This window comes from Haplochromis burtoni, unplaced genomic scaffold, assembly GCF_018398535.1.
Source record: "Haplochromis burtoni strain Fernald_Lab_line unplaced genomic scaffold, NCSU_Asbu1 Contig_4, whole genome shotgun sequence".
Lineage (NCBI taxonomy): Eukaryota > Metazoa > Chordata > Actinopteri > Cichliformes > Cichlidae > Haplochromis > Haplochromis burtoni.
This window is the reverse complement of record NW_024582365.1, coordinates 625,241-652,662: the sequence shown is the minus strand read 5'-3', so window position 1 is coordinate 652,662 and position 27,422 is coordinate 625,241. Positions and strand designations below refer to the sequence as shown.

Genomic DNA, 27,422 nt, shown 5'->3' with positions numbered 1-27,422 from the left:
GAATCAGACATCTGATTCTTATGTTCCATTTTCTGTACTGTTGAAAAGGGATAGAAAGCGATACTATAAGTGATACTACATCTATAGAGATACAACAGCAAATGTAGTAGACCACGCAATGTAAGGTTTATGGCATAGCTGCTCTAAACGAATAGCATTGGTAATTATCAAAATCATTTTATGTTTCCGTAACGGTTAATCCGCCAGCATGTGGAAGCACTTTAATCGACATGACATTTTTAATGCTGTGATATAATTACTGTTGTTATTCATGAATTTTCAAATGTACTGTTTTTCAAAAAAATATAAAAAAGGGAAACACACATCATTATTTTTTTATTAAGGCGTCAAATTGAAGTTATTTATTTTCCTGAAAAGAAAAAAATAGTTTGAATAGTTGAACGTTATGCTCGATGAATTAATTTGAGCAATATAAACATGAATTCTGTTTGTCTAATAAGTAACAATATGATTTTTAGCTTTAAACTCATTTTTGACAGATTTTTTAAATATCTGTGTTTTCTTGGTTTTTATGAAAGGTGGTCTAATAAATTTATTAAGTATCGTAGCTCTATGCTGAGTTTTTTTCAGTCCTTTTTCTCTTTCAGGAAATACAAGAACGCAGGGTTTGTATCTCCTCTCACAACACTCTCTCACTGAGGCAGACTCCACCTCTAAGTGTCCCTCTGGACTTAAATCTCTCAACTCTCTTCTCCAGCAAGAATAGAGACAAAGTGCACATGAAGATGTTAAAATTGCATGTATAGTAAAAAAAAGTAGTGAATATAGCACACCAGACTCTGACAAAACCTAAATATCTCCAATGGAAGTGAAAACAGGTGGCATGCTGCCCTGCAAGTTTACTTTCTGAAATGCGTTGGAATTCTGTTTGTGCATTAATTATTTTTGTGGAAACAATTGGTTTTCAATGGTTTCTAGTTCTAAGCAGAATTGCAGGAACTCTTCACTGAGAAACCAGTTGGTACATATATCATATATTTTTTAAATATATATTTTTTATATTTATTTATATTTTAATATTTTCTTGCCCGTGTAATCCAGCTTTATTTGCTAATCTTAAATTAAGTGTGCATTTTATGTAGGTTTTCCATTTATTAATTCTTTTTATACAGCTGCTACATTGTGCACAAGCTGTGTTAAAAAAAACAAAAAACAAACTGCGGCAGAGAAAAGTGATAAAAGAGAGAAAAGCATTGTGTCGAGTACTTTTTGTTCCAGTTGGGGAAGTATATTGAGTAGGAGATTTACTACTCTTGAAGCACCTGACATACTGAATACGATTAAAATTCATATGAACTGTAGTACATTGTCTTGACAAGCCACTGTAATTATTATTAGTAAGCTAACTAAGTGTAAGCCTTATTTTTAAAAATATGTTTACGTTGCCTTTATGAGTTTATTAAATTCAGTTTCAGGCTAGCATATTCTCTGTAATAAACTCTCTTTTCCAAAGATGAGTGATTTCTCGATCAGATAGATTTATATAAAGCACTTTGAGTGCTCAGAAGAGTAGAAAAGCGCTATATAAGAACCAGTCCATTTACCATTTACCTTTTTTTTTTTTATTTTGTTGTTTCAGCAACATTAAATCTAAAAACTGTAGTTTTGAGTTAAAATATATATTCATAATTTTAATAAATGACAAATTAAAAAGGCATGAACATTTTTTGTTGTATTGAAAAAATATCGAACCGTGACACCAAAGTATCGAACCGAACCGTAAATTTTGTGTATCGTTGCACCCCTAACATACATATACATATATATATATATATATATATATATATATATATATATGTATATAGTTTAAAATTTTAGGGCTACACTATGTCAAAGCTTCTATACATTAACTGCAACCCCCCCAAAAAATGTCTATGCAACATCATTTAAGTCTTAAGACCATTACTGCAAGGTGTGATGTATACATTCAGTACAATAGCAGGCCACTGTAATGAACAATTTTCTTAAACATTAAGTAGTAATTTAACTTTGGTCAACTTCTCTCTTGTATTTAAAATATTTGCAATATGGAATGTTAAAGAACATATGTTAGTTTTTCATTGAAATTTGAATTTACTAGCTTTCAGCTTTTCGTGATTCTTAAACAAGGTTCATATGTACATTCAAATAATCAAAAAGTTAATTTCTCTAATTTGGGCTGACCCTAGAGTCAAAAGCCAACATTAAGCTTATTATAAGTTCAAATGATCAGACTTTGGTACGCATGATTGCTATACCACAACACATAACATGGTATTTACATTACAACTACCTACATATCTCAGTCACCGGACCTTCAAAACTACTAAACATCAAAACTGTAAAGGGAACTCAGAGGCACGCACAGAATATGATCCATGGCGCTGTAGTATGTGTCAACGCGGCTCAGGAGAGCTGCATAACTAAATACAACAACATGCTTCCAACCCATTTCCCTCCTGAAGGTGAGGTTTTCTACACTCTTATTTTTGCCTCCTGTCAAATTCAAAGCCCATCTGCTTGTTATATAATAAAAGATGGCAGTGACACCTATCATATCAACATTATCACAGCCCATACAAGGATGCAATGACGTGCAATGACAGAATCATACAAATGCAGCAAACAGGCTTCTGTGTTTCAAACTTGTGCTCAATATTTAGCAAATTTAAGTAACTTATCACATCTCTATTTATGGAATATGTCATCACTTGTTTACAATTCTCACCCTTTCTGCTTAAATAACAACGGTGTAAAAGACACATGTAAACAAATGAGTGGACTGCAATCTAAACATTAATCCATTTTTTTAACCACTTGTATTTCATCATGGGACTGGAGCCTATTTTGAGAGTTATGGGGCAAAAGGCAGGAGACACTCTAGATTGATTGCTCGTCATACAATTCATTCACACTCACACCTACGGCCCGACACACATGTCTCGGAGTACCTAGAGAGAGCCTACACAAGCAAGCACCAACTGACTGGCATAATCTTAACATGTGACATTCATATTTGTTGAGGTGTTATGATCTATATTGTCACTCTGAGCTATATTATACCAAATCTTTCAGACAGGCAGATATGCTAACAAGCACACACACTATTTAAGAAGAAGGAGTAGGAGTTCTGTCTGTTTTTTCTAGATCATTTGCATGTTAACTGAAGAGCAAAATAAAAAGAAGCCTGGAAGGTGACTAAATACACCTGTACTAGGTAAACAGGCTACTCGCGGCCACAAGTGATTTTAAACACCTACATGTAATTTCAGTATTCAGTTCTAACAAAAATGTGCTTTACAAATCAAAAGGCTTGGACACAAATAAAACACTACATACCAATTAAAAGAACTCAACAAAACACCATCCTTACTGAGGAAGAACATTCAGTTATGGTTCATTTCTGTAGGACAAATAACTGCATCTACTTACAAAGATTCTGTGCAGTCTTGGCATCCAAGATACGAAGCTCTTTTGCCTTTTTCTTAAATTGTGGCACTTTTTCTTCATTTTCATCCTTCAGGTCTTTTCTTGCTGCAAGAAAAAAAAGAAATATTACATACGTAGATATATAGATACATAACATAAGAAATACTCATTTTGGGGACAAGAGCATACTATTAAGCTAAATTTTGAAGCTAACTGCTATCACCATTATATAAAAGCAAGAATTGAATGACATTAAACAACATTTTTCCACCATTTCTCAAAACATAGAAAAATAATTAATTTACATACATTAGAATCTCAATGCATATTAAAAGTAAGCGTACAGGACAACATGCGTTAGATGCCAACAGATGGCATAAACCAATTAAAAACCATTGCTTCAGTACCCGGAAAGTAGTATTTTGGTCCTGCATCTTTTTTCTCTAGACAAAAGGCAAAAGCAAATCAGCTACTGCTGAAACATTTGGCAGGTAATCTAACTGATCAGCCTGTGATGTATTCTACACTTAATGTGAAAACCTAAAATAAATGACTGAATATATAAGAAACAGTCACACCGATTCTAAATGTGTTACATTAAATAAATAAACCTTCAATAGGTAAAAATGTTCACAAATGTGTGTGGTTTTGCCATTTTATACACATAAGCAGCAATACATGGAAACTCTACAGTGGAACTGATTTGAATGCATTGCTTTCTGCAGTCCTTAACATATGTCATATAAGGTTGGTGATAGGCAGAACTGATTGATGTTAGCAACCTTAAACATAAAAGTGGAGCTACATAATATGCAATATAATCATCTGCAGCATCAGAGGAAAGTCTTGCAGACAACTTTCCTATCTTCATTTGCATGTGCCAACACTTTTGTCATTGTGACAGTGGGTAGATGGTTGATAAGCACCGCTCCTTCCCTTAGGCCCTGCCTGTTAACTTCCTAGAGCCAGGAAGATAATTGTGTTAGCCCCCACAAATCCCAAAAAATAGTATTAAGTCTGTGACTGAACACAATAGACAAATTTGTGTAAGAATGAAGAGACCCTATGTTTTCATAATGGACAGATTATTGAGTCTGCACACTGGGGAAACACCACAATAACAGTACTGCAGTAACACCCAATTTGTCTAAAAACATGAGCCTGCAGGGGACAGAATCATACACATGCTACTCCTTTTTTCTACTTTGTTTGGCAAACTAAACTCTTTAAATGTCATGATGAATTATTTTTATGAATTTATCACCTGCTGGACTTTAAATGCTCAGATGTGTTTCAGAAAGAAGAAATCTGCTCATGATCAAAGCATTTTAACCTCCTGGGACCTGCGTCCACATATGTGGACATCACATTTTGGGTTATTTAGACCAAAATAGTCAATTTTGCTCTACAAGGGCCTGATATCCACTTACGAGGACATTATGCTGCTGCTGTTCTATCAACATTTTAAATGAATATCCTCATTTGTGGCTCTGATTTTTCTTAAAAACAAAAATAAGATAAAAAGAAAAAATCTGGTAATTCTTTGTTTTTACATTCATCGGGCCCCAATATGCCCAAATATCAAAGAGAAATTAAAAATGCATGTCGTGGAAGAGTTCGGGCCTTAGGAGGTTAATGTTTGTCTCAACTATGTTATTGAAGCTGGGGAAAAATAGCATAACGGTAGACGGCACCATCACAATTATCAAATGTCCAAAAAGTCCAAAATAATAAGACCAGTACCTAATAACTTAGTTGGCTGTGAGATTTCACAGAGAATTTGCTAATACTGAACGTAATTCTACTTTATTCATACAAAACAAGCCTCTGTGGTGGAATTCAGGCGCACTGTCAGACAACTTTAACACCTGTGTCCACCTAAATCTGTTAAACTGTAATTACAGTACAGGAGAGACTTCAGAATAAAAATGCAGCAACATGAGAAAGAAGATTCCTTAGATCCTTCGCTCTCCCCCAGTGGTTTATGAGAGGCAGCACACTTTGTTGCTAATCATCACAACTGCTCAGTTTAAGCCCAAGGTGGGAGTCTCCCAGGAAATCTAGAACAAACAATCTGCTCCCTCAGCGCGGGCTTGCATATTTGAAGAAAGACTCAAAGAAGCAACATCTCCTGGGCAGCCAGAAGAAGGAATGCTAAAGGCACCTGCCTAACTCAAGTGCTTTCAAGGACGCACATGACATTTGGGATGCAGTTGTTTACTATTGGTAAAAGCTGTACCTATAATACAAATGCTACACAAAGTATTATGGTTTGATTTCTGTCAAAATAATAGCGTGATCCTTCAGGAGGCTGTAGGACACAGCACTTTAACTTGCAATATAATACACGAGTGTGCACATGCCAACAGAAAGGGTGAGACGTGGGACTTGAGAATTCATAAATGCATTTAGGAAGAGGATGTTAGCCAATTCATTAGTGGCTGTGTTTTAAGTGTTTTACACAAGGCACAACCCTCATACATACTTGCAATTAAGTTAATGTCATAAGAGAAAATCCCACTTTATTTCAATATTTTAATGGATAGTGTTTTAGTTTAATCTTTGCCAGGAAGGTACCTTTATTAACAATTACAAGTAATTAGGAAGAACGCAATAGCACTACTGAAAAAGCCGAAAGTAATAAATGACTGTTCTACAAAGTAATTAAATAACGAAATTATTTTTATTTTACTGTACTACTGTACACTGTGTACTAGTAACTAAAAATAATTACTAATATCTATCTATCTCTCTTATGTCATGCCAGAACGTCTGAATTCCTCAAAGAAAACAGACGCAAAAAAAATATTAATGAGTTAAAAAACAACAAATCCAATATACAGTGCAGGGCCAGTAACCAACAAAGAAATCATCCTTCATTTCCTATGTGGCACGAACAAAGGATCTGAGGAGGAGGAAATAAATAAATAAATGAAAATACGAGGAAACAATGCCCCATAGACAGAGAGCAAACTGAGCCATGAGGAGGCTGCTTTTTGGCACCAAAGTGTTCTTTTCAACCTCCACATTTTCCACACGGCCTCTTGAATCTCTCATTTCAGTACCTCAAATTCTCAACGAGGAGATCCCGGCCATTCTGGTCAGTGCCTTGGCTGTCTTTACCCTAGTCCTAAAGGCCTTGTGCTATATCGAATTAAACATAAAAACAGTGCCCTCTATAATATGAAACAGGCATATTTTTTTTTCTAAAACCATCTATACGGCTCAGAGCTCTCCCACTGGGCACTGAGTAGTGGCATCACTAGGCTGATTTCTGCAACAGTATTTGCTGGCTGACTCAATTATGCCACATGTCACATGTTTCCTCTGGGCACTGCATGTGGACTGATGGGCCCTGGAGGGCTTGCACACATTCAAGCTGCCACACTAGTTGGAGTCCCAGGTGTGTGGGGAGGATGACTATAGGTGGCATATAACCAGATGGTTGGCCGCAACAATAAAGAAGTTCTGTACATGTGTTCAAAACACAGGAGCTGTCAGATAGTTACTAAATATTCCAAACTCCACATGGCTTGAGACAAAGTTACATTTTGACAAAAGTTTTACTTTTTATTTCCACCAAAAATCCAACTTTGGGAATGTGTGTGACTCCTTTTCTGCCAAGAAAGCTTAACCTGCCTAACTGTGTAGGGCCACAGCAGCTGATCAAACCCTGTGTCAATATTTAGACGTGTTTTATTACTTGCCCAGTGGCTAAAATGTAATACTTTCACAACAATGACATCTTTCATGCACACAGTTATATTTGTTAATGGAATCTTTCAAGCAATCATGCAGCGAAGCACCATTTGTGGCGGGAACAATGTTGGAGGTTTCTTGGCAGCTTGTTGGTTCCCTCGCTTCTGTGTACAATGGAGTCCTATCACATGGATGCATTATTTCTGTGTCAGGCAGTCAGATGAACACGTAGTGATAACAGAATTCTAATTAAAAGCTAATATAATCATGTAATTATTGCTATTTGGTAAAATTGGGCGATGGTCTGGGTGAGGAATACATTTTTCATCGAGAGTACTCAGTTCATGAAAGAAGGAAGAAACGTTTATTGAAATTTGCACCCTACTGTGCTATCTAAAGCTCAACTTTCAGGAAGCTTATTCTTGGGCCGCATTCTTCTCCAAGGCAAACAACAGGGTCAAATGCTTTTGACATGACATGGGTTGTGCAAGTTTAGTACGGAAAATGTACCAGTGAAAAGTAGTTTTAATTCACATGGATTTGTTGTTACATCTTAACTTACAAGGCTGAAAAGATTTGAGAAGACTGTCGGGGAGGAAATGTTTTGAAATCATGTTTGAATAAAACACATGGAAATTCTGCTGGCGCCAGCAGAACCACATGAAGAGAATCCTCTGGTGACTGTAATTGTAACACATTACATTAACTGAGGGGGAGTTAAAGCTTGCTCCATGCCAGAAGGAGTCACCAAATTGATAGAGGTTTTAACGAACAAAATACGTGAATGTTTGAGCAGGAAAAAAAACGACTTGGCCTATTAAAGATGACTTGGCTTCCATGTTAAGCCTTCTCTGTGGGCCTTGGACTGAGGTATACCCTTGGGAAACTCTGTGATAACAAGAGTTCTCCAACACTTGGATATCCAGTCTGTTTGCTGGCCCAGAAACACTATCCTGGGTGCCTTCCATGCAATATCTCCCTCAAGACGTCCATAAAACCCAGGGCATTACAAAGCTAAACACTACCACATGTTCACTTCCGGACACAGACCATCCGGCTGAGCCCCAGCACCAGTCACCAGAAAATAAGCGGGCCTTGAAAAGAAATAACAGAAAACTGCAGATGACAGGTCTTCGACAAACATATTTAAAGGCAAAAGAACACAGAGTGGAACAGGCAATGTGGAGTCTGGTCCTCTACAAAGCAATTTATTCCTTCAAATGTGCAATCTGCCTGCAAACATGTGCCCTGTCCTCCATCTCAGGGACTCACACTGAGGATTGAGCTACTGGAGAGCTGCCAGTTTGTCTAAAGGAGATGCATTCTGAGGAAAAGTCACTGGCCTCAGTCACAGAAAAAACAATTCCACAGAGGCGTGGTGTGGACACAGATCGCCAAGTAGCCAGCAAATTCCTTTCATGTTCAGCACCTCTGTTTAAAACAATCACTCTGTAAAACATTTTGGTGGGGTGAATGGCATGGATACAGTGAAGGTAGCACCAATTCATGCTTGCTGTCTTATCAATTGTGGACTAAATTATAATGAGCAGGAGCCCAGTTAAATGTCTTATGAGAGGGTAAAGACTTTTCAGCGTCTAATTAGAGAAAACAGGAAAAAAAACAGAGCACACACTCAAGAATTAAACTTAACATATGACCAATGAAATCCATGACTAAGTTTCTCTAATACACAAAGGCTACACAGATGTCTCACTCTCAAAGCCAAAGTCAAACCACTGTGTGAATACCAACCCCCCGAGTACACACTTTTGGACCATGAAAACGCCAAAAAAGCCCCCCCCATTCAACCTCAGCCTTGTTAAAACAGAATACTCACACTGCGATTAACACGTGACATTTGCATGAATATACATCTTTACTCTTTTTTATTAGACCAATTGTTCCCTGTGGATTGGGAAAACCAGATCTCTTAGCAACAAGAGAACAAATTCGAGCACCTTTTTCCTTTGCTAGGTTCTAACCTTGACATAACTAAAACGTTGAAGATGATTTTATTTTAGAAAGACTCTTCAGCTCAAGGTTAGCCATGAGAATGAAGCTGCAGTTGGGTGGGAGAGAGAGATGTAGATGTAGCTCTCAACCATGCAATCATCATCATGCCTAATGATAACAGGGAGTGGGGGAAGTGGCTAATAATGATTATGATGATGGTAACTGTGGATAGGGTGTTAAATATTAGTGTGAGCACACCACTGTGTCAAAACACACTTCCAGAAAATATGTATGCGCACCCTGAGTCATAAATGACGATATGAGTTTTCAAGCTCACAATAGTTCTCTCGAGTTACCGCCTCTACTATCTGAAAGCATCTGGTTCTGATTATCCGAGATGTCTAAATAAAAGGTGTGTGTACAGAATGCAGGATGAGTCCTGCAGAGTGACGCTTTGACCTATGGCCAGTGATGTTTTCAGTATGCAGGGAGAGGCTAAGCCCACGGTGGAAGGTATGCAGCTGGGCCTGGAGCAGAGCCCAGGGAGAAAAACACCTCCTCTTCCAATTGAGACAAGACAGATCTCCCTTAGTGCCCTGGGCTTTGCAAATGGTGTATATTTCCCATAAAAATTGTAAGTTTTTGTCAGTTAAAGCAGGAATAACAAGATTATACATATTTATATATAATTACACACTTAACTGGTAGTGTACTATTATTGTAATTTGGGGGTATATCTAGGATCTATTTAAGAGTACAAAAGATGTTATGAATCCAGAGACAGATGGTGTCAGTTTGATTTACCTAAACTCTTATCCAAACTGGAAGCATCCACATAGTTTAGCACAGTCAATAATTCATCTAATATACTGAGGATATTTATGCAGGGAGGAGAAATGATGGTGCCGTTCAAAACACACAGTAAAACATTACCATCAACTACATAAAATTTAAAAACAAAACAAAAACAACAAAGTAACCCTGAGAAAAAGAATCAGTAACTCTGAGCACCGTTAATCACCTGGGGCTTGGTGTCGCCTTTTAACACGTGTAGTTAATCTGCACACATCTACAAATGACTATTGGCCTCTCTCACAGGCAGGGGAGTGTGGGAAGGCTCCAACTCTTTCTCTTAAATTGGTCATGGAGACATGCTCCTGGGGGCAGTGAATGGATTGAGCCTGACATCCAATCAGTTCTGAGAAACCTTTCTCTGGTTATGCCAAAGCACTTTGTTGTGACCCAACACGCTTGGGCGCTGGTGGGAAGGCACTAGCTGATGGTCCAAATGACTGCACCTGCCGTCTCTTTAAGACCCTGTCACGCAGTCCAAACGTTAGCATTCAGGAGACGACGCTGAAGCTCAGCTTGTATGACTATGAGGGGGACGAAGAATAGAGATTTGAAACTAAGTCTGTTCCTTGGACAACTGGTAGGATTACTGATGTCCCTGTGGTCTCTATTACCTCCACCAGTTCAATGCTGCACTGGACCAAGCCCAGCGAGTACACTTAAAGAAGCTGAAATAGTTGGAGATTTCAGGACGTGCACCTGTACTGCTGGTCACTTTTAAAAGGAATACAAGGAAAGCTGTTTGTGGGCTGTCTCACTGGAGGTTACAAGACAATACGGATGTCAGTTTTACTTGTGGGCCTTCAGAGAGACTCTTAAAAAGCCAAAGCAGCAGAAAAAAAGCCGTAGCTAAACCAATGACTGTCAGAATCAGAATCAGAATCATATTCACATGTAGGATTTAATGTGTTTACTGTAGAGGTATAAAATGAAATGTGGTTTATCATCAAATGTCAATAAATAAATAAAATGTTTAGCAAAGAACTTGAGTCTTTCTGAATACTCAAATTGCAGTTTAGGCACTCCATTTAGAGTCTCATCTTTGAAATAAAATGCATTCCTCTAGCACAAAGACTAATTGTGCTTTTTAAGTTACTACTTTTTTGTTTGTTTCTTTGTTTTCTGGGATTTCTACTGTCTAATAGAGAAAAACACTGCTTGGGTTGTGTGCGCAGTGACTGTCCTACTTTCTGAGTATATTCGACAGGGTTGCATTTTGTACATTTGTCAGCTGACAGAACATAATCTGTCTTTTTTTTCTCTTTATAAAGCAGTTATTCTTTCCCCTTTCTCTCTCTCTCATGGGTACCCCAGTTCTTTTCTTTTTGTGATTGCTTGTTCATTATTTCAGGATGAAAATAGGATGCTCAACAAAGAAGAAAAAGAAGTGTTTTATTTTCATTTGCATTTTGTCTCAGGGCATTTGGCATCTTTATTGTAAACTGCATTTTTACTGCATTTGCGTGTGCTTTTGCTGAGGTTGTGACACTATGAATATATCCATCCATCTGCACCCTATCAGGCAAGAGGCAGAGTACACTGTGGACAAATGCACTGCAGTGCTAACACAAAGAGACAGACAACCAGTCACACTTGCTTCCACACCTACACCCAATGTTTCGAATTACCAGTTGACCTAACAAGCATGTCTTTGGACTGTGGGAGTAAACTAGAGTGTCTGGAGAAAACTCACACTGATACAGGGAGAACATGCAAGCGTCTACCCCAACAGGATCCAGCTGACCATGAGGTTTATACCAAAACACTTCCTGTCGTGAAATGGCAAGAAATACCCTTGTGCTACCACCACGCCACAATAGATATATCTTCTTTTCAAGTCCTCAGATCAAGATGCAACTTGTAAAAAGTCTATAGCATTTAGACTAATGGCTAAAAAGTTATGACAGATCAGCTTATGCAACTGTAAGCTCTCTTTGTAACCACTACTGCTTAAAAACTCAAACTTACAGGCAACATATGTCTAAACAAAATGGTAAGAAGACTGGCGTATGAACGGTTGTCAAACAAGGAAAAGATGTCCATGCTTATGTTTTATTTTTAAGAAATGCGCTCAAGTATTATCTCTTCTTCTTGTGAAGGTTAACCGATAGGTTGATCCAATTTGTCTACTGAGGCGTGAAAGGACTTAAGAAATACTTCACATTTCTGTGCTGGAAAATGTCAAGGTTTGCAGAGAGATGAGGACAAGAGGAGGGGGAAATGACTTTTTCTTTTCCTGGCAGCTTGACTTCACACTTGTTAACAGCAATAGGTTTATCCTTGGCAATCAGCACAGGGATAGGAGAATACAGTGTGATTGTAAGATCCCTATTACATAAAGGACAGCTGGTTATGCGGTTGCCACTAATGTATATGTGTTCCCCCTTCCATACGTGCATAAAAACACAAAAGCGTTTCTCAAAGCTACATGTTTACAGTTTCACTCCTGTCACTATCTGATGGCTATTCTTCACACAGCTGCAGAATAGCATGTTGTGGGAACGTGAAGGAGTGAACGCAGACGTACCCTGATTAAAGATGCGCCACGCAGCATCTGAGAATGGAGGTAAATCGAGGCAAAGAGAACATGAGTGTAAAGAGAGGCGCTCAGTCGTGAACTACATTAAACTCCCAAAACCACAGCTGCTGAGCTCCTCACCTGCCTCGAGGTTTACAAGGATCATTTCTCTTTCTCCTCTTTTCTCCTTGCGCTCTATTATATTTATATTTCTAATACTTTATATTTCCGTAGCTTGTTTCTTTGATTCATCTGATGTCTCCTCTTACTTGCTAACACCGAATGATGACCATTGTGTTATGATTGCATCCAGCTACACTTATTTTATTTTCAGCACTAGATTTTATAGTGTGTGTTGTTTCCCTACAGTATTAATCCTTGAATAAGAACAACTATCATGCTGCTGCTTTTTTTATATCTGTTTCAGACTTTTAAATATAGTACTGGGTTGAGATTCACCTAATTACACATGGAGTAATAACACGTGCAAAATGAGAAACAACCAGGTAACATATAAGATACCAGGAGAGTCAAAATGAAAAATGTGAGCAATCTGGATATTGCTGTTTTTGGTACTTGGAAAGCCTGCGTTGTAACATGCTTACACACAAACAAAGATTGTATGGCCTTGTGGTACATTCTGTTAGTAAAATCACTCCATGCTGTTGGCCACTAAAGGATCCATAAGAGACCTAAAAAGCATAATTGTGAGGAGCAACTAAAAAAACAACAGAAGGAGAGTTTAATGACTGAGTATTGAGAGCTGATCTGTAAATATGCACATGTAAAATGGACACCTTTATATATAATTGAAAAGTTCCTTATTATAATTTTGTGCCATCAAAAGCTGATAACCTGTAATTATTTGGCTAGTATGAAGGCCTTGACATTGCATGTTATGCAGTGCAGATAATCATATCCAACCTTTGTTTAGCGAGAAAGGATAAAAACAGGTTAGTCAGGCTTAATGAGTGATAATAACAGATTTGGCTTTGCCCTGTAGGAAAAAGTAAGAATTTAGAGCCCCAATGCAAAGCTGGCTTTTGTCTGTAGCACTCCACATCTGATGACTACAGTTGGGTGATTGTAACTGGATTCTGCAGTAGAATTAGGGCTATTGTTGCAGGGGCACAAACTCTTTAAGTGCCTCTTATTGGTCTGATTATGATGTGTTTGAGTCCTGCTGCTACCTTGCAGCCTGGATGACTCAGATGGGATTCTGTATTGACCTGTTAGCAGTAAAAAGGCTGCTGAAGCACCAAGCAAGTCACTAAGTGTAGATTTCCTTGTATAGTGAAGTGTATGAGCAAATGGAGGAAACTAATAAAGACCATGCTTTTGACCTCGAGTTTTAGTAGTTGCCCTTACCTTCAGTTCACAATCAACCTCTATCTTTGTAGGAGGCAATCTATATCAGCACACTCCACTAAAGACTAATAAAACTGAAATAATTCAAGTCCGTACACATTCACTATTTTGATACACCTGAAGTTGCTGTAACATAATGCTCTAAATTAAGAATTGCATGAATGCAATTAGTGAAGCTAATAAAATTAGTCATGCCAAAGAAGAGGTAATGTATAGCACACCAATTATCACTTTGATGATATCTTCTGAACTACTTTCTTCACACAAGTTAATAATAATAATAATAATGGATGGCATTTATATAGCGCTTTACAATTCCACTATTCATTCACTCTCACATTCACACACTGGTGGAGGCAGCTACATTGTAGCCACAGCTGCTCTGGGGCAGACTGACAGAGGCGAGGCTGCCATATCGCACCATCGGCCCCTCTGGTGAAGGGGACACAACGACCGAGACTGTCCGAGCCGGGGCTCGAACCGGCAACCTTCCGATTACAAGACGAACTGCCAACTCTTTGAGCCATGATCGCCCCTTTAGTATGTTAGTTAGTATGAGTCTATGTTAAAACTCCTTCTGTGAGGCGGTAACAACCTTCGACGCAAAAAAATTAAAAATGTCCACATAAAAGAACATGCACCTAAATAGCTGCATCTGGAATACGCGATCAAAAAACAAAAGATTAATGCAAAGTGTTTCACAACAACATGCATTGTCCTTACTAGCCTTAAACAACAGCAGGTTGTGTGAGTACCAGATGTTTATCTCCAGCCAAGTGACAGCTGTCAGATATATTTTGTGAATGTTTCGATTTCCCTCTGAAATATTAAAGCATAAGCGCATACAAGTCAAAGAAAAATTGTTGGATCTTGCCAAGACATATCATAGAAGCAAAAAAAAAAAAATCACAATGACATTTCTCCAGCTGCAAAGAAGACAGATCTGGGTTGAAATGAAAGAAAAGGTCAGCAATACACATTCATACAGATGCTACACTAATACACATAATCTGTTTATTCCATTGTGCAACTTATGAATGCTTAATATGCTGTGCATAACGTATCGTATTCAGCATTCGGTACGCTGCAAAATATGAAACATTTGAAAGCACAATATCAAACTTCAAACCACACACTAGCACACTGTCACTGTATAACAAGGGAAAGCTGCAGGGCAACTGCACATACGGCACAGTACAATACAGTTTTTCCGACCTCCAAATAAATGATATTTCTACATTTCATGTGCTTTTAAGATACCACTCTGGTGAAACCACAGTAAAAAACTAAAATACTGCCATTACGGCTTTAAAAGGCAGGGTTTGTGGTGCTTTGACATGTAAGTACATCGCTTAAGCAATTTGCTGCTCTGAACGGTTATTGCTGTCATTCACTAAGCAGCCTCTGAACTGTTGGGCTCCACCTGAGAAATGCGTCCACGTGAATCAACATGTACTGTAGCAAAATATGTACAGATGATTACTTCACGACACTGAGTGGTGTGACTGCAATGCGTTAAAGTGTGCTCTCGGGAATGATACAGTCATTTAAAAGCCAGTCTGAAATAACATGACAGAAATCAGAGACTTTTCTAAAGTCAGACAGACAAAAGAATGAACATTTTTAGAATTTGAAAGTATTACTGATCAAGACTCATGTGAAGTAAAAGTGCACCACGATTAAATTCCCATTTTTTATTCCTTTTCTGCTTCCAACCATATCGCTTGATTCACACAGATCCTTGTAGGAGTGCTGGGACTGGAGAGAAGTAGAGGTTCACAGAATCAACAGCAACCGATAAATCCTCTATTGAAGGTGGAGAAACATTCATCTAGAAAGGGGATATACAGAAGACTCATGCCAGCCATGTAACCCATGGAATTCAGAGTTGTCTGCCTATGACTATAGATGGACAGATAGATATTTTCCAGCATCTCACTTTTCATTCCCCACTACCTTCGAATTGCTCTATAGACATACTTTTGATTTATAGATCTACCAATGGTAGAGCTGTAATATATGGATAAATGAATGACTAAGGTGCATAAATTATATTATATTACTAATTACTACTATTATATTACTAACTTTGCATTAATTCAGATATTTGCTGGATTCGGTATCTAATTTTTCCAAATACCTTTACTTCAAAAAAACAAAAAACATAAAAAGTAGTGTATGTGTATATATATATATATATATATATATATATATCCTTCATTTTAGGATGAATCCAGAGGACAGTTCCAATTCTGCAGTCTGAAAAATTTATAATCCTCTTTCATAAGAACTTCAAACAAGAACACAGAAAATGAATCTGCAACACCTCCAAGTTGCACATGCATTTCAGGCTCAGATAACTGCAGCAACCAGTTATCTGCAGCCTATTTCAGACAACCAGGCGGCAGCATGTGTTTTTGCAACTTATGACTTCCCATACCACCCACAATCAGCACCGTCCTCCAGGACTTCAAACACCTCCTCTGTTCTCCAAACCCTCCGGTCCCTACTGTCTCGGGGGAACCAAGCACCTGGCCCGGCAGTTTCATATTCCTCTCAGCTGTGCCTCCACAGCATTGCACTAGCTTGATATGCTCGCATATTAAGTACTATATTGGCATTCTATTTTTCCAGTAGTTTCTATTTAACTTTCAAAGTAGGCCACCAGTGAAGGACAGAACACCTTTTCTGCCTACCAATTTCATCAGATGCGGGATGAAATGTCCCCATGTTTATAGCCTTTGCCTGTGCATGTGTCTGTGTGAGTGTGTCAAAGTTGCAGAACAAATTTAAAAAATACATATACAATGTGTTTATGCCATCATCATGATACATGCCATCCTTATTTAATAGGCTAGTATCCCACGACGCGTTTTAATTAGGCTCATTTTTAAAGCAAAGCATAAGCAGCATCCCACTTTCACCTGTTCTCACTTAAATAATGGCAGCACCTTACTCTTCCTCTCTTGCACACTGTCTCTCAGCCTCATTCATTCTGTCCATCCTCTTCCTCTGTTGTAGGTAGCTGTCTTCTTATCAGAGCTGGGAGCTCTCAGAGTATTCCCATTGGCCATTGATGGGCCCCTGCCTTATGGGACTCCCCAGATTTAAAAGCAGCCCACACTGGCTTCATTTCCCAGGAGAACAAAGTGTATAGTGGAAGGTAGTGGATACATTACATGTACCCCATTCCCTTCACTTACAAACACAGTCTACAGTAATGGCAGACCATCTTGAATGTAGCCAGTAAATTGCCATTCCTTTCAACTTTATTTGCAGTGTGTGTTTTAGAGCAACAACCAACCACAGATGTCTAACTATAAAGGCTAGAATGAATGCAATTCAGAAATTCTAGACAATTTTTAAACAAAAATAGTCATCATTTCACAAGTATAACAAAAACATGCCACCAGATTTTTTTTTAATCTCTATTTAGACCAATGTTAGTTAAACACAAAAACATATGCGCAGGTGTCCTGGTGTAATGCTGATTAATCTCTCTCTTGAGTATCTTCATTTAAACAAATGCTGTGTATTACTTGTTGCTTAAAGGGTGGGACAATCATAAAATGACAAAACACGCTGCACTGGAGTCAGGAATATGTGTTGGCTGTATATCTCATATGCCGGATGAAGTAATTGTCAGCAGTTAACTCTGAATTTGCCATCTGCCTGTTGCTGTGAGCTGGACTGGAACGGACGTAAAACAAGGAGTTTATTTTTTCCATTATCCATCAAAGCAAAAATAAAGGAAGGAGGAAAAAAGTTTGATTTCTCATGTTATATATTTCAACAAAGTAAATATATGGTAAAAATCCAGATAAAAGATCTATTCAATGAGAGTTCTAAATCATCTATAAAGAATAAGAAATCACATTTCACTGGGGTATGAAAAATACATCACATCTGGACAGGAGGATGACCGAGATGAGCATGTCATGCCAGCCCCGTTGACTGGGGTCTGCATTATTTTCTGTAGCAGTGAAAATTGTGATGAGGGAACGACTGTACTTTCCCATCTAATGTAATACTATCACCCTGTCTCCAAAACATGACTGCTCCCTCGGTCTTCACTTCTTCTGTCCATCACTTGAAACATCTGGATTCATTTTAGAAGGTCAGGGCTAGTGAAGCAGAAACTGTCAGCAGACGTTGTCTCGATGTATGTCATGAAATGGAGCAAAGAAATGCCACCCTCAGACGGACCAGGAAATAACATTTCTGTAGATAATATAAAGTCTGAGAAGCCTTCAACTGAGATAAAGACGTGCACGGGTGCTGTAGGAACACCAACACATATAAAACTGATTATTTTTTAGCTTAATAGAAAATGACTTTTATCTACAGAATTTTAAAAAATGCAATAGGATCTACTTCCAAATCAAGGGAATGAAATAGCTGACAATATCAAATCATATACTCATATACAGTTATGAAATGAAACTGAATATGCATCTAACCCCACGACTGGGTACGAAAATGTGACGAGGCCCTACTATGTTTTTCAACAAAGGGCTCCTCTAGGTGAAGGGAGCTGTGCTTTCAAAGCCCCCTACAAAAATAACCATATTTTTATTATGAGTTCCTTTATTAGGTGTGTGCTTTTGGGTCCTGGCTCATTTCTTCAGGGGCAAACAAAAGTAAGCTAAGCATTAGTTCCACAGTCCCTCCCACCCATCTCACCGTGCCAATACTTCCCTCTTAACTCCCTCTTCTTCCATACTTCCCTTTCTACCACCCCTCCTCCTGGATTAAAAGCTCTTAATTTTCACTAATTACACAAACTCATTTCTTTTTCTTCATGTCTCGGCATTTCTCCCTGTTTTTTCTCCATGGGGCTCATAAACACGTTTTGAAACAGGGTTTAATAAGACTGCCTTGTGAGGGTTTAGGGCCCTTAATGGACACAGGGCTTGTTTGATAAGTCTCCACTTCATCACACACTTTATTAATTAAAGTTTATATTACATTAGAAACAAAGTTAAAGCCATTTGCTCCTCAATAATGGTTTCATGTAGCTGCATATCTATGGCCAATTAATTGGAGTCTTGACTCCCTATTTGCATTTTGCCCTTGTTTGACAAAAGTGTGTTGGGATTAACTCCAGGCGATATATTGCAAGCAGAAGCAATACTATGCTTGTAATCCAGAATAATCAGAAGCTTTACAGCATAAGTGATTGAGATGTTTCTGGTATTTGCAGTTGCAAGAGCATAAAAAAGTTAAGAAAAGCCTTTCAGGTGGTGTTGACCCCGTCACCCTGGGGATTCAGCTTGCCACCAGTGGTATTTGTGATTTGAAGGTGGGGTCAGGCGGATGATGCTGTTGTTATGTGGGACGCATCTTGTCTGTTTTCTGAAGACAACACGGCTCTGTTAGGTTTATTAAATTGTGACTTTCTGCAACAGCTCGGGTGTTTTCCGAGTGTAAGTGGCTTTATTGCATTCTGTGCATTAACGTCAGTCTAACCCCTACAATTCACACAGTGCATTTTTCTTCAAAGATCTTGTTTTTCTGCCTATATCCAGTGCATCTGAACATATGCAATATCGAGTTACAAAAAGCTACATATAATCATTACATTTAGCCAATTCTGTTGATAATTTATGTTACTGATTGAAGAATCTATTGACACAATATGATTCAAATTTACAGGGTTTCTTAAGGTAACACATTTACCTTTAAATCAATTCTAAAATAAGTAGTTTAACTTACATTTTATTGCTGGTGGACTTCTAATCACATATTCAGCATTACAAACAATTTCCTTTGATTATATAAAGGTGAATGCAGCACACTAAACAATCTGTTTAAAGAATCCAAGGACAAATACATCATAGTTTCTGAGCTAGAGTTATTGAATAGTTTGTATAGGTATTTGGCAGGAAAAAGGCTTTGTTATATTAAGTGCGAGAAGTAAACTGACACCTTGTGACTTTCACTGAAGCTCTGCATGAATGGACGGTGACCTGCACAAGCGACCACACCGCGCTAGTGTTTGCACTGGGAAGTAGGATGATGCAGGAGGCAATGCGCGGGAGACAGCGGGGAGCGCAGAGTGGTGTGGCCTGTCAGACATAATGAGTAAGCAATGATACACGCAGTAATTGTTGCCCACTCCAGGGACCCCCGTCTGTGTGCAGCTGAGGGTAGTGGTGTTTGTGTTCACAGGCATGTGTGCGTTTGAGCACATCCCAGACACACGCACAAAGCAATATGTTAAAAAGAAGAGAGGGCACACTAAGGGCAGCTGCACAGAGTGAGACCGAGGAGAACAAAGAGGTCTATAAACACTTTGTGCTTCATGTTGTTTGGATATTATAGTTTATGGTACACTTGGCAACACAGCGGCACACCCTCAGCACCGTCTACATTTTGGAACCCATAAATAAAACATATACTTGCAAATATGTATACGTCTCCTAGGTATGTAATATGTAGCTAGTTAGTTTTGAAGACTGTTTGTTTTTTAAATATGGGTTTTCTGTGTATGTTTTAAAATAACAGGCTTGTTTGGTTCTTTTGTGTCCATGTATTAGTTTGTAAATTACAACTCATCTTTTAGCTTTTAGCACAAACGTGGAACTTCTTACAAGCATCAGTTAGTTTGGCTTAAAGCCACATTGCGAGCTACAAAACCATTAAAAGATCATTTATTTAAGATCGAATTTAAGTGGAAATCATCTGTCTTTTGATTTTCTGAACTGGTCGACTAAAATGTTATATATGTCACAGCATTGAAAGGTATCATTTGAGGTTTAATTAACAACTGTATTCACAAGAAAATGATAAAATGTCTGTCTTTAAAGTGAGAAAAAGTCTGACTATAGTTCAGTAGTGGGGAACACAGGGCCGGCATAGTTTAGCAACATGCAACAATAAATATTTATGAGAAAAGGGGGTATTAACTGGATTTGAAGCTCTTTGAATAAGGAGACAATGAGATTAATCCCTCCATCGACAAATGCATACTGCCATCTACCATCCCCAACACGATGATGTCTTTCATGAGTTATAAAGCCATATGTAGATGAGGTTTGCGGTGTTGGCAACCTGTGGTCATCTCCTTATGACTATTGTGGTCTGTTAGTGACCAGTCCTCGTGCATGACGCCTGTTAGCCCAGATTAAAGCAGAGCAGCACCAGTCATGGGGGAAGGGAGGTCATATCACCGTTTACCCCGTGTCAGGGAATAAATGCAGGGCCAAGCCATTGCTGAAATACCCCTTTATTGTGTGTCTGTCAACCATTGTGTGCTTGACAAATGAAGTGTATATCGTTACAGGGTAGAGAGATGGAGAGAATCCCGCAATGGTAGCAGGTGCACCACGACGGCTAATATTTGCACAGCAGCTTCTGAGGCAAACAAGCAACTCCGCCTGAAGAAAAGGGGCAACTGTGTCCTCATAAATGGCTCTGTTACAGGCACATAAATCCGGGGCTGACTCCAACAACCTATCCTTTTCTCCATTCTCGTCCCTCTTCTTCTTTCCACAAATCCCCTCAGTGCAGGACAATTGCCAAGATGCATCTTGGTAACATGTGACATTGCAGAGGTCAAGCTAAAACTCTGAGTGTGCTCATGTGTAGACTCTCTCCCCACCTGCAGTGTCAGTGACACACACTGCCACACACTTTACATTAAACTTCATGTTTCAGAGAAGGGTAATTTTCTTTGTTTACAATTGTTAATTTTAACTTCATTATAATTTTTAAAACTCCAATTTTTAAAAGTCCAACACAAGAGATGAAACATATAAAATGTGATCGATACATATACGTTGCAAAGACATCATATATACACATAAGGTAACAACGATAAGGACAAGCTGATCTGCTGTTAGGAGCTCCCGAAAAAAGAAAAGGGTCAACCAAAGTGCTATGAATAGACCTTCATCATGTTTTCTTTATGCTCACCCTCTTTTTGTGATTAGGTGTAAGAAATGAAAGCTTAATCCATTTAGATGGAAAATCCATAGCAGCCGCCCAGGCCGTGTTGGGGTATTAATAAGATGACAATGCAGATTCATCAATGCGACCAGACTGTTGTTCCATTGCTGACTGTCCTCAGTAATAAATAGACCTTACACCAGCAAATCTGGGAACTCTCTCAATTTCCATGAAAATCTCAGCTGTGAACATGTATAAAATATTGTAGGACAATCTACTTTAATGAGTCGAAACAGCTATAAATAACATTGAGACTAAGCAAACAGAGTCAGTGGATTCAGCTGAAATGTCAGGCTTGGTGCTATATCAAACAGATCCAGTTCAATAACTGGAAACATGCCAAATTCACAAGTAGAAGAGACAAAATAACAGCAGTCTTCAAACAAAAATCAAACGAGACACTACAGCTATATGTAAAATATGTCAATGCTGTGTCAACACATTAAGAAAAAATACATTTAAGACACCTGGCTGGATACATAAAAAGACTACAGCATTATGCTCGATAACATTTATCACTAAATGTTATCAGTGTAGAGACTTATAAGTATTGTGAAATCAGAATGTCTTCAAAGTGTTTTTAAACCACTGAAGTTCCTAAAGTATCGCAGTTGTTTGTTTGTTTACTAAAATAAGCAACAACAATCTAAGCTGCCTCAGCCACATAGGTCTAGAGTGACTTCCTGGAAACTTCCAGTGGCTAGGAGAAAATGTTTATTCCCTGGCTGGTATGGGAGCAATCGATGGAGGTCAGCTTCTATTGCATAAAGGTGGACCTACTTGCAAAAATGATGTTCCACCAATAACTTCCTTGTGATTGTTTTGGATGCTAGCAGATTGTGATTCCCTGTAGTTTGCATGGAGGTTGGAAACGTGTACAACTATTTGCCTACAAGGAATTAATAATAACCAAACTTGGAAAACCAGAAAAAGACACCATTCAAATTCATTGTAAATATTGCATCTTTTGGTGCATGCTATTTGCTGGAGTAAGGAACTACTTTGCACACATTTTTCACAGTTTCGTTATCTTTTAAGTATTTTTGGTGGAGCACTAGATACCTTTTTGTGACCAGTTTCACCTAGCAACTTTCAACGACCTCCTGCTACCAATTGGGACCTTACAGGTAAAGGAAAAAAGATCAAGCAAGAAGCAAAGGAAAAGAAAGAGATACATTTAAATTCTTTGTAACTTTCTGTTGTTTGTTTGATACCTGTTCATTTTGGATAACTAATTAACATTAGTTAGAAATGAATTATTGTATGTGAAAGTGCTTAACCATAATTATGCACTCTCCTGCTGCTATAGCCTGCAATGCTTTCTCTTCATGACAGACATGGAAAATAGGCCAGTCAGTCTCTCTCTCGCTCCCTTTTCTCATCACCAGCACTGTGTCTGCACAGAAGAAGAAGCGTGATCTCCACCTACGCACTTCCGCTGGTCCATCTGTGCCACAAACTCGGTGTTATGGTGGGCGGATAGTGCCACGGTAACCTAGTTCCACCAGTGCTTGTCATTTTGATCTCCCTGTGGATTAATGAACGTTTGGTGGGTGCCCAGGCTAACAAGCACACCCATCTACTGATGCATATTATAGTGCATTAACACAATAGCAGTGAAATAAAATAAGTTTGTTTTAACATTTCCAGATTGCCTGTGACAGTTGTTGACATATACACAAGCTCAACTGAAGATGATCCTTCCTCTTGGCTGGACATAGGACTGATATGTATTCGTAGTGAGACTAATAATGGAATGTGGATCTCTGGGACTGGAGGCCCCTCTGGTTTGAGATGAAGGAATAGATAATAGAAATTCAGCTTCAAGGAACCTTAAATCCACAGCTGACAGAAAATGGTAAATTTGAAAAGCAGAATACAGTTTCTTGCTGTCTACAAAGGTGAACATTTAAATCAATAACACATGGGCATCTCTTAAGACTTGGCTGGGGCCAAGAAAAATCCATGTGAAACAGGGATTGGGAAGGTGAGGGGTACCAGCTTAGTCAATAAAATGGGCCCCTGCCCCAAGGCAACAAGCTGACTCCAGCTGTGAGACAAAACCACAGGCCAGTGTTTAACTTTCATCCTGTCAGCCAATGGCTCTCCCAGGGCTCCACTACCACTTGCCACTCAGTGCGACATTCACCTCTTCCTCACCGCACACCTCCGCCCCCTTGATGAAAAGGCAATCAGTGAGCTGGACCTGTCTGCATGGTAGCCTGAGGCAAGACTAAAAATTCTGCAGTCGAGAAGAGTTTTCTATGCAAGATGGCATTGGAGGTAAGAAACTGCAGACTGGATCAAAAGAAGGCATTTCTGCTACTCCAACTACAACAACTACTACTAATATTTCTTATAAAAGACCACAGAAAACAGTCTTTTAAATAAGCACAGAAAATCTCTGCCCACAAATGTACCAATATGGAAGTTAATGAGTTGCTAGGATGCTACATGTGCTATTGGAAAAGGTGAACATATCCGTTGAAAAGGTTAACTTTTAACTTTTCTTTACAACAGTCTTTACTGTATCCTCTCTCTCTCTCTCACACACACACACACACACACACACACACACACACACACACACACACACAACTACATGCAAGTGTGAATGACGACATAGAAAATTAGTTTACCTGTTTCTGCTTTATCTTGTCCAACATCCTACTTATCTTACAAATTTTAATAAATCAACAAAAACTAAATTAAAGTAATTAAAAATCTACTCATAACATTTTTAGATAGAGATCACATGTAAACACAACAAAATAAGCATATCAGTAGCAACTAAACAGACATTTAACTCATTTTAATCAAAAATAATCACTCACAACACCACAATATTACATGTAAAAGTAAATACTAAAGAAGTGAACGAGTTTTCAAAAGACTGTGCTCGTGCTGATCTCAGATTGTAAACAACAACATTTTATTGATAAAGCTCTAGACTTTGGCATTGGGTTTTCCTCTGGAAGTTTTCCTCACCATTACCGATAGGTTGCTAGTTATTCTGTTGCCAAACAGAAATAGTTGGAGGTCATTAACTGACATTTCAGAAAACACAGACACCCAGCAACTAACACTCAGATTTACTCTATTGAGCAGAAACCCTGCCTGTTATGATGGTGTTGGTAATGTGTGAGAGAAAATAAGAGGGAATTTCTATACAAAACAAGCATAAGGAACCAAGAGGTGAGGACACGGTAATGACCTGGGGTCAACCAAAAAGGGTCAATGCACTCGATGAATGTTTATGCATAGAAATGAGGCCATTGTTAATGTTTCTTAAAAACATGTTGCCCTGTGACAGTGACAATGTGTCCATCCTTCAGCATTAAATAAGTGTCACCTCACTATTTGTATTTGTAGCAGAATGAAGGCTCCACAACTTTCCCAAATAATGTGGTTCACACTAGTATCACCCACTCAGTGATACACAAAATTTGAAAATTAGATTTAATAGGAAAGGATTTTTTTAGATTGATGGACAGCTTGGCTCGCATTATGACTAGAACTTGAAACATCACACATGTTGATTAATGCACTGAATTATAAGATGTTACTAAAATAAAACTTTCTTCTAAAATTCTTAAAAGCTCTTTGATCTTACATTAATGCTAATTTTAGAAGTTTGCAATGTTAGCATGAGACTAAAGAAAGGATTTAATACGCTATTCACGCCTAATATCAGGAAAAAGCAGCCAGACTATTCCGAATTCTGCCACCTGCCACATCCTGCAGTCATCCTGCACTGCAGCAGCTGTGAGCGCCACAGCTCACTGCAAGTGCCAGCAGCATATAGTCTGGCTCTCACCTCTGTGCTCTGGGGCTTGGAAATGTGAGGAGGAATTTAATTTGGACATATTTAGTGTTGTAGCTAAATAATACTGCTGACGTGTTTGTTTGTGTTTAATGGATCTATAAGTAATGTGTGCCATTCGGTGAAATTAAATACATTTATTATACTTACCTAAGGTAAGTATAATAAATTTACATTTAATTTTTGAGCTTTCTCCAAAATGCTTGTACTCATGGTTCAAATGTGCCATCTTAACAGTAACTTATATGCTATAAATTCCACAAGAACTTGGTAAGAACCAAGTTAAAGAACGCTGCCACGGACTCCAGGATGATGAAGAGTGAGAGTAATTATTTAACCATCCTTTCTTAGCCTCAAAGTGACAAAAGACAAATCTACAGTTGCAAATTAACCCCAGAATAATGAATTAGGAATGGAGCCCTGAGGTCTTAATTGAATATTTGCTTGACTCATTTTGTTGACAATGATGGATGTGTGCAAAAAAGAAGGCCTCAGCAAACTCATAATTCATATTTCATCATCCCCACATCTGACTTCAGCTATACAGATTTATTGATTGGTAAATGATGAGTTTTCATTGTGCAGCAAAACTGAATGAAGTTTGACATGTTCCGGTGAGGTTTGATAAATTGGGGCTACCTATGCTTTACAGAGATGAACGTGAGCGCTTCATCTGTGAATCTCCAATACAATAAAGACAGCTTAAGAACAAAGGTTTTCAACAACATCAGCGCTTGAACAAAACTGCTTGTGTTCCATGTGCATTTTTAATAGCCTGTGTAAGTTATGAAGTCTAAAACACAAGTTGTTCAAAAGTCACATGTTCTTACAGTAAGATAGATCAGCGGTTGTGCAGCAAGTTAATTGCAAACTGACTTGCTGCAAATGAACTACATATTCTGTTTGACTGTGTAGCAGAACTAATGTGTAGCATTTCCATATACAGGGTGGGCCATTTATATGGATACACCGTAATAACATGGGAATGGTTGGTGATATTAAAGTCTTGTTTGTGGCACATTAGTATATGTGAGGGGGCAAACTCCTCAAGATGGGTGGTGACCATGGTGGCCATTTAGAAGTCGGCCATCTTGGATACAACTTTTGTTTTTTCAATAGGAAGAGTCCATGTGACACATCAAACTTATTGGTAATGTCACAAGAAAAACAATGGTGTGCTTGGTTTCAACGTAACTTTATTCTTTCATGAGTTATTAACAAGTTTCTCTTTGTTCACAGCCATTGACATGTCGAAGAGGTTAACACGTGAGGAGCGGATCGAAATCGTGTTGATATCTGGTGAACGCAGTAACCGGGTCATTGCAGCAGATTTCAATGCAAGACACCCTACGAGACCACCCATCTCCCATGCCACAGTTAGCAAACTGCTTGCTAAGTTTCGTGAAACTGGTTCAGTGTTGGATTTGCCAAAATCTGAACCAAGCACACCATTGTTGTTCTTGTGACATTACCAATAAGTTTGATGTGTCACATGGCCGTCTTCCTATTGAAAAAACAAAAGTTGCATCCAAGATGGCCGACTTCTAAATGGCCACCATGGTCACCACCCATCTTGAGGAGTTTGCCCCCTCACATATACTAATGTGCCACAAACAGGACTTTAGTGTCACCAACCATTCCCATGTTATTACGGTGTATCCATATAAATGGCCCACCCTGTATTACTGACATACATCCATTTTTAGATGAATGGAGAATGTATTCCTATATAAAGATCGGCTTAAAATTTAGGTTTCATAAAAGTACTACTTCTACAGCATTCACCAAAGTGAGCTAAAATTTAACTGTGTTTATGGTACATCCTCCTTT

The 27,422-nt window shown here is 38.4% G+C and overlaps 1 protein-coding gene across 8 annotated transcripts in view; it reads right to left on the bottom strand.

Annotated features, from left to right (window-relative positions):
• diaph2 (diaphanous-related formin 2) overlaps positions 1-27,422 on the bottom strand; it is a 353,656-nt gene that overhangs the window by 154,179 nt on the left and 172,055 nt on the right. For all 8 annotated transcript variants that reach the window (XM_014333843.2, XM_014333845.2, XM_014333847.2 and 5 more), the window contains one exon: positions 3,433-3,534. In XM_014333843.2, the coding sequence (XP_014189329.1) occupies positions 3,433-3,534 (102 nt within the window). The remainder of the gene's footprint in view (positions 1-3,432; positions 3,535-27,422) is intronic.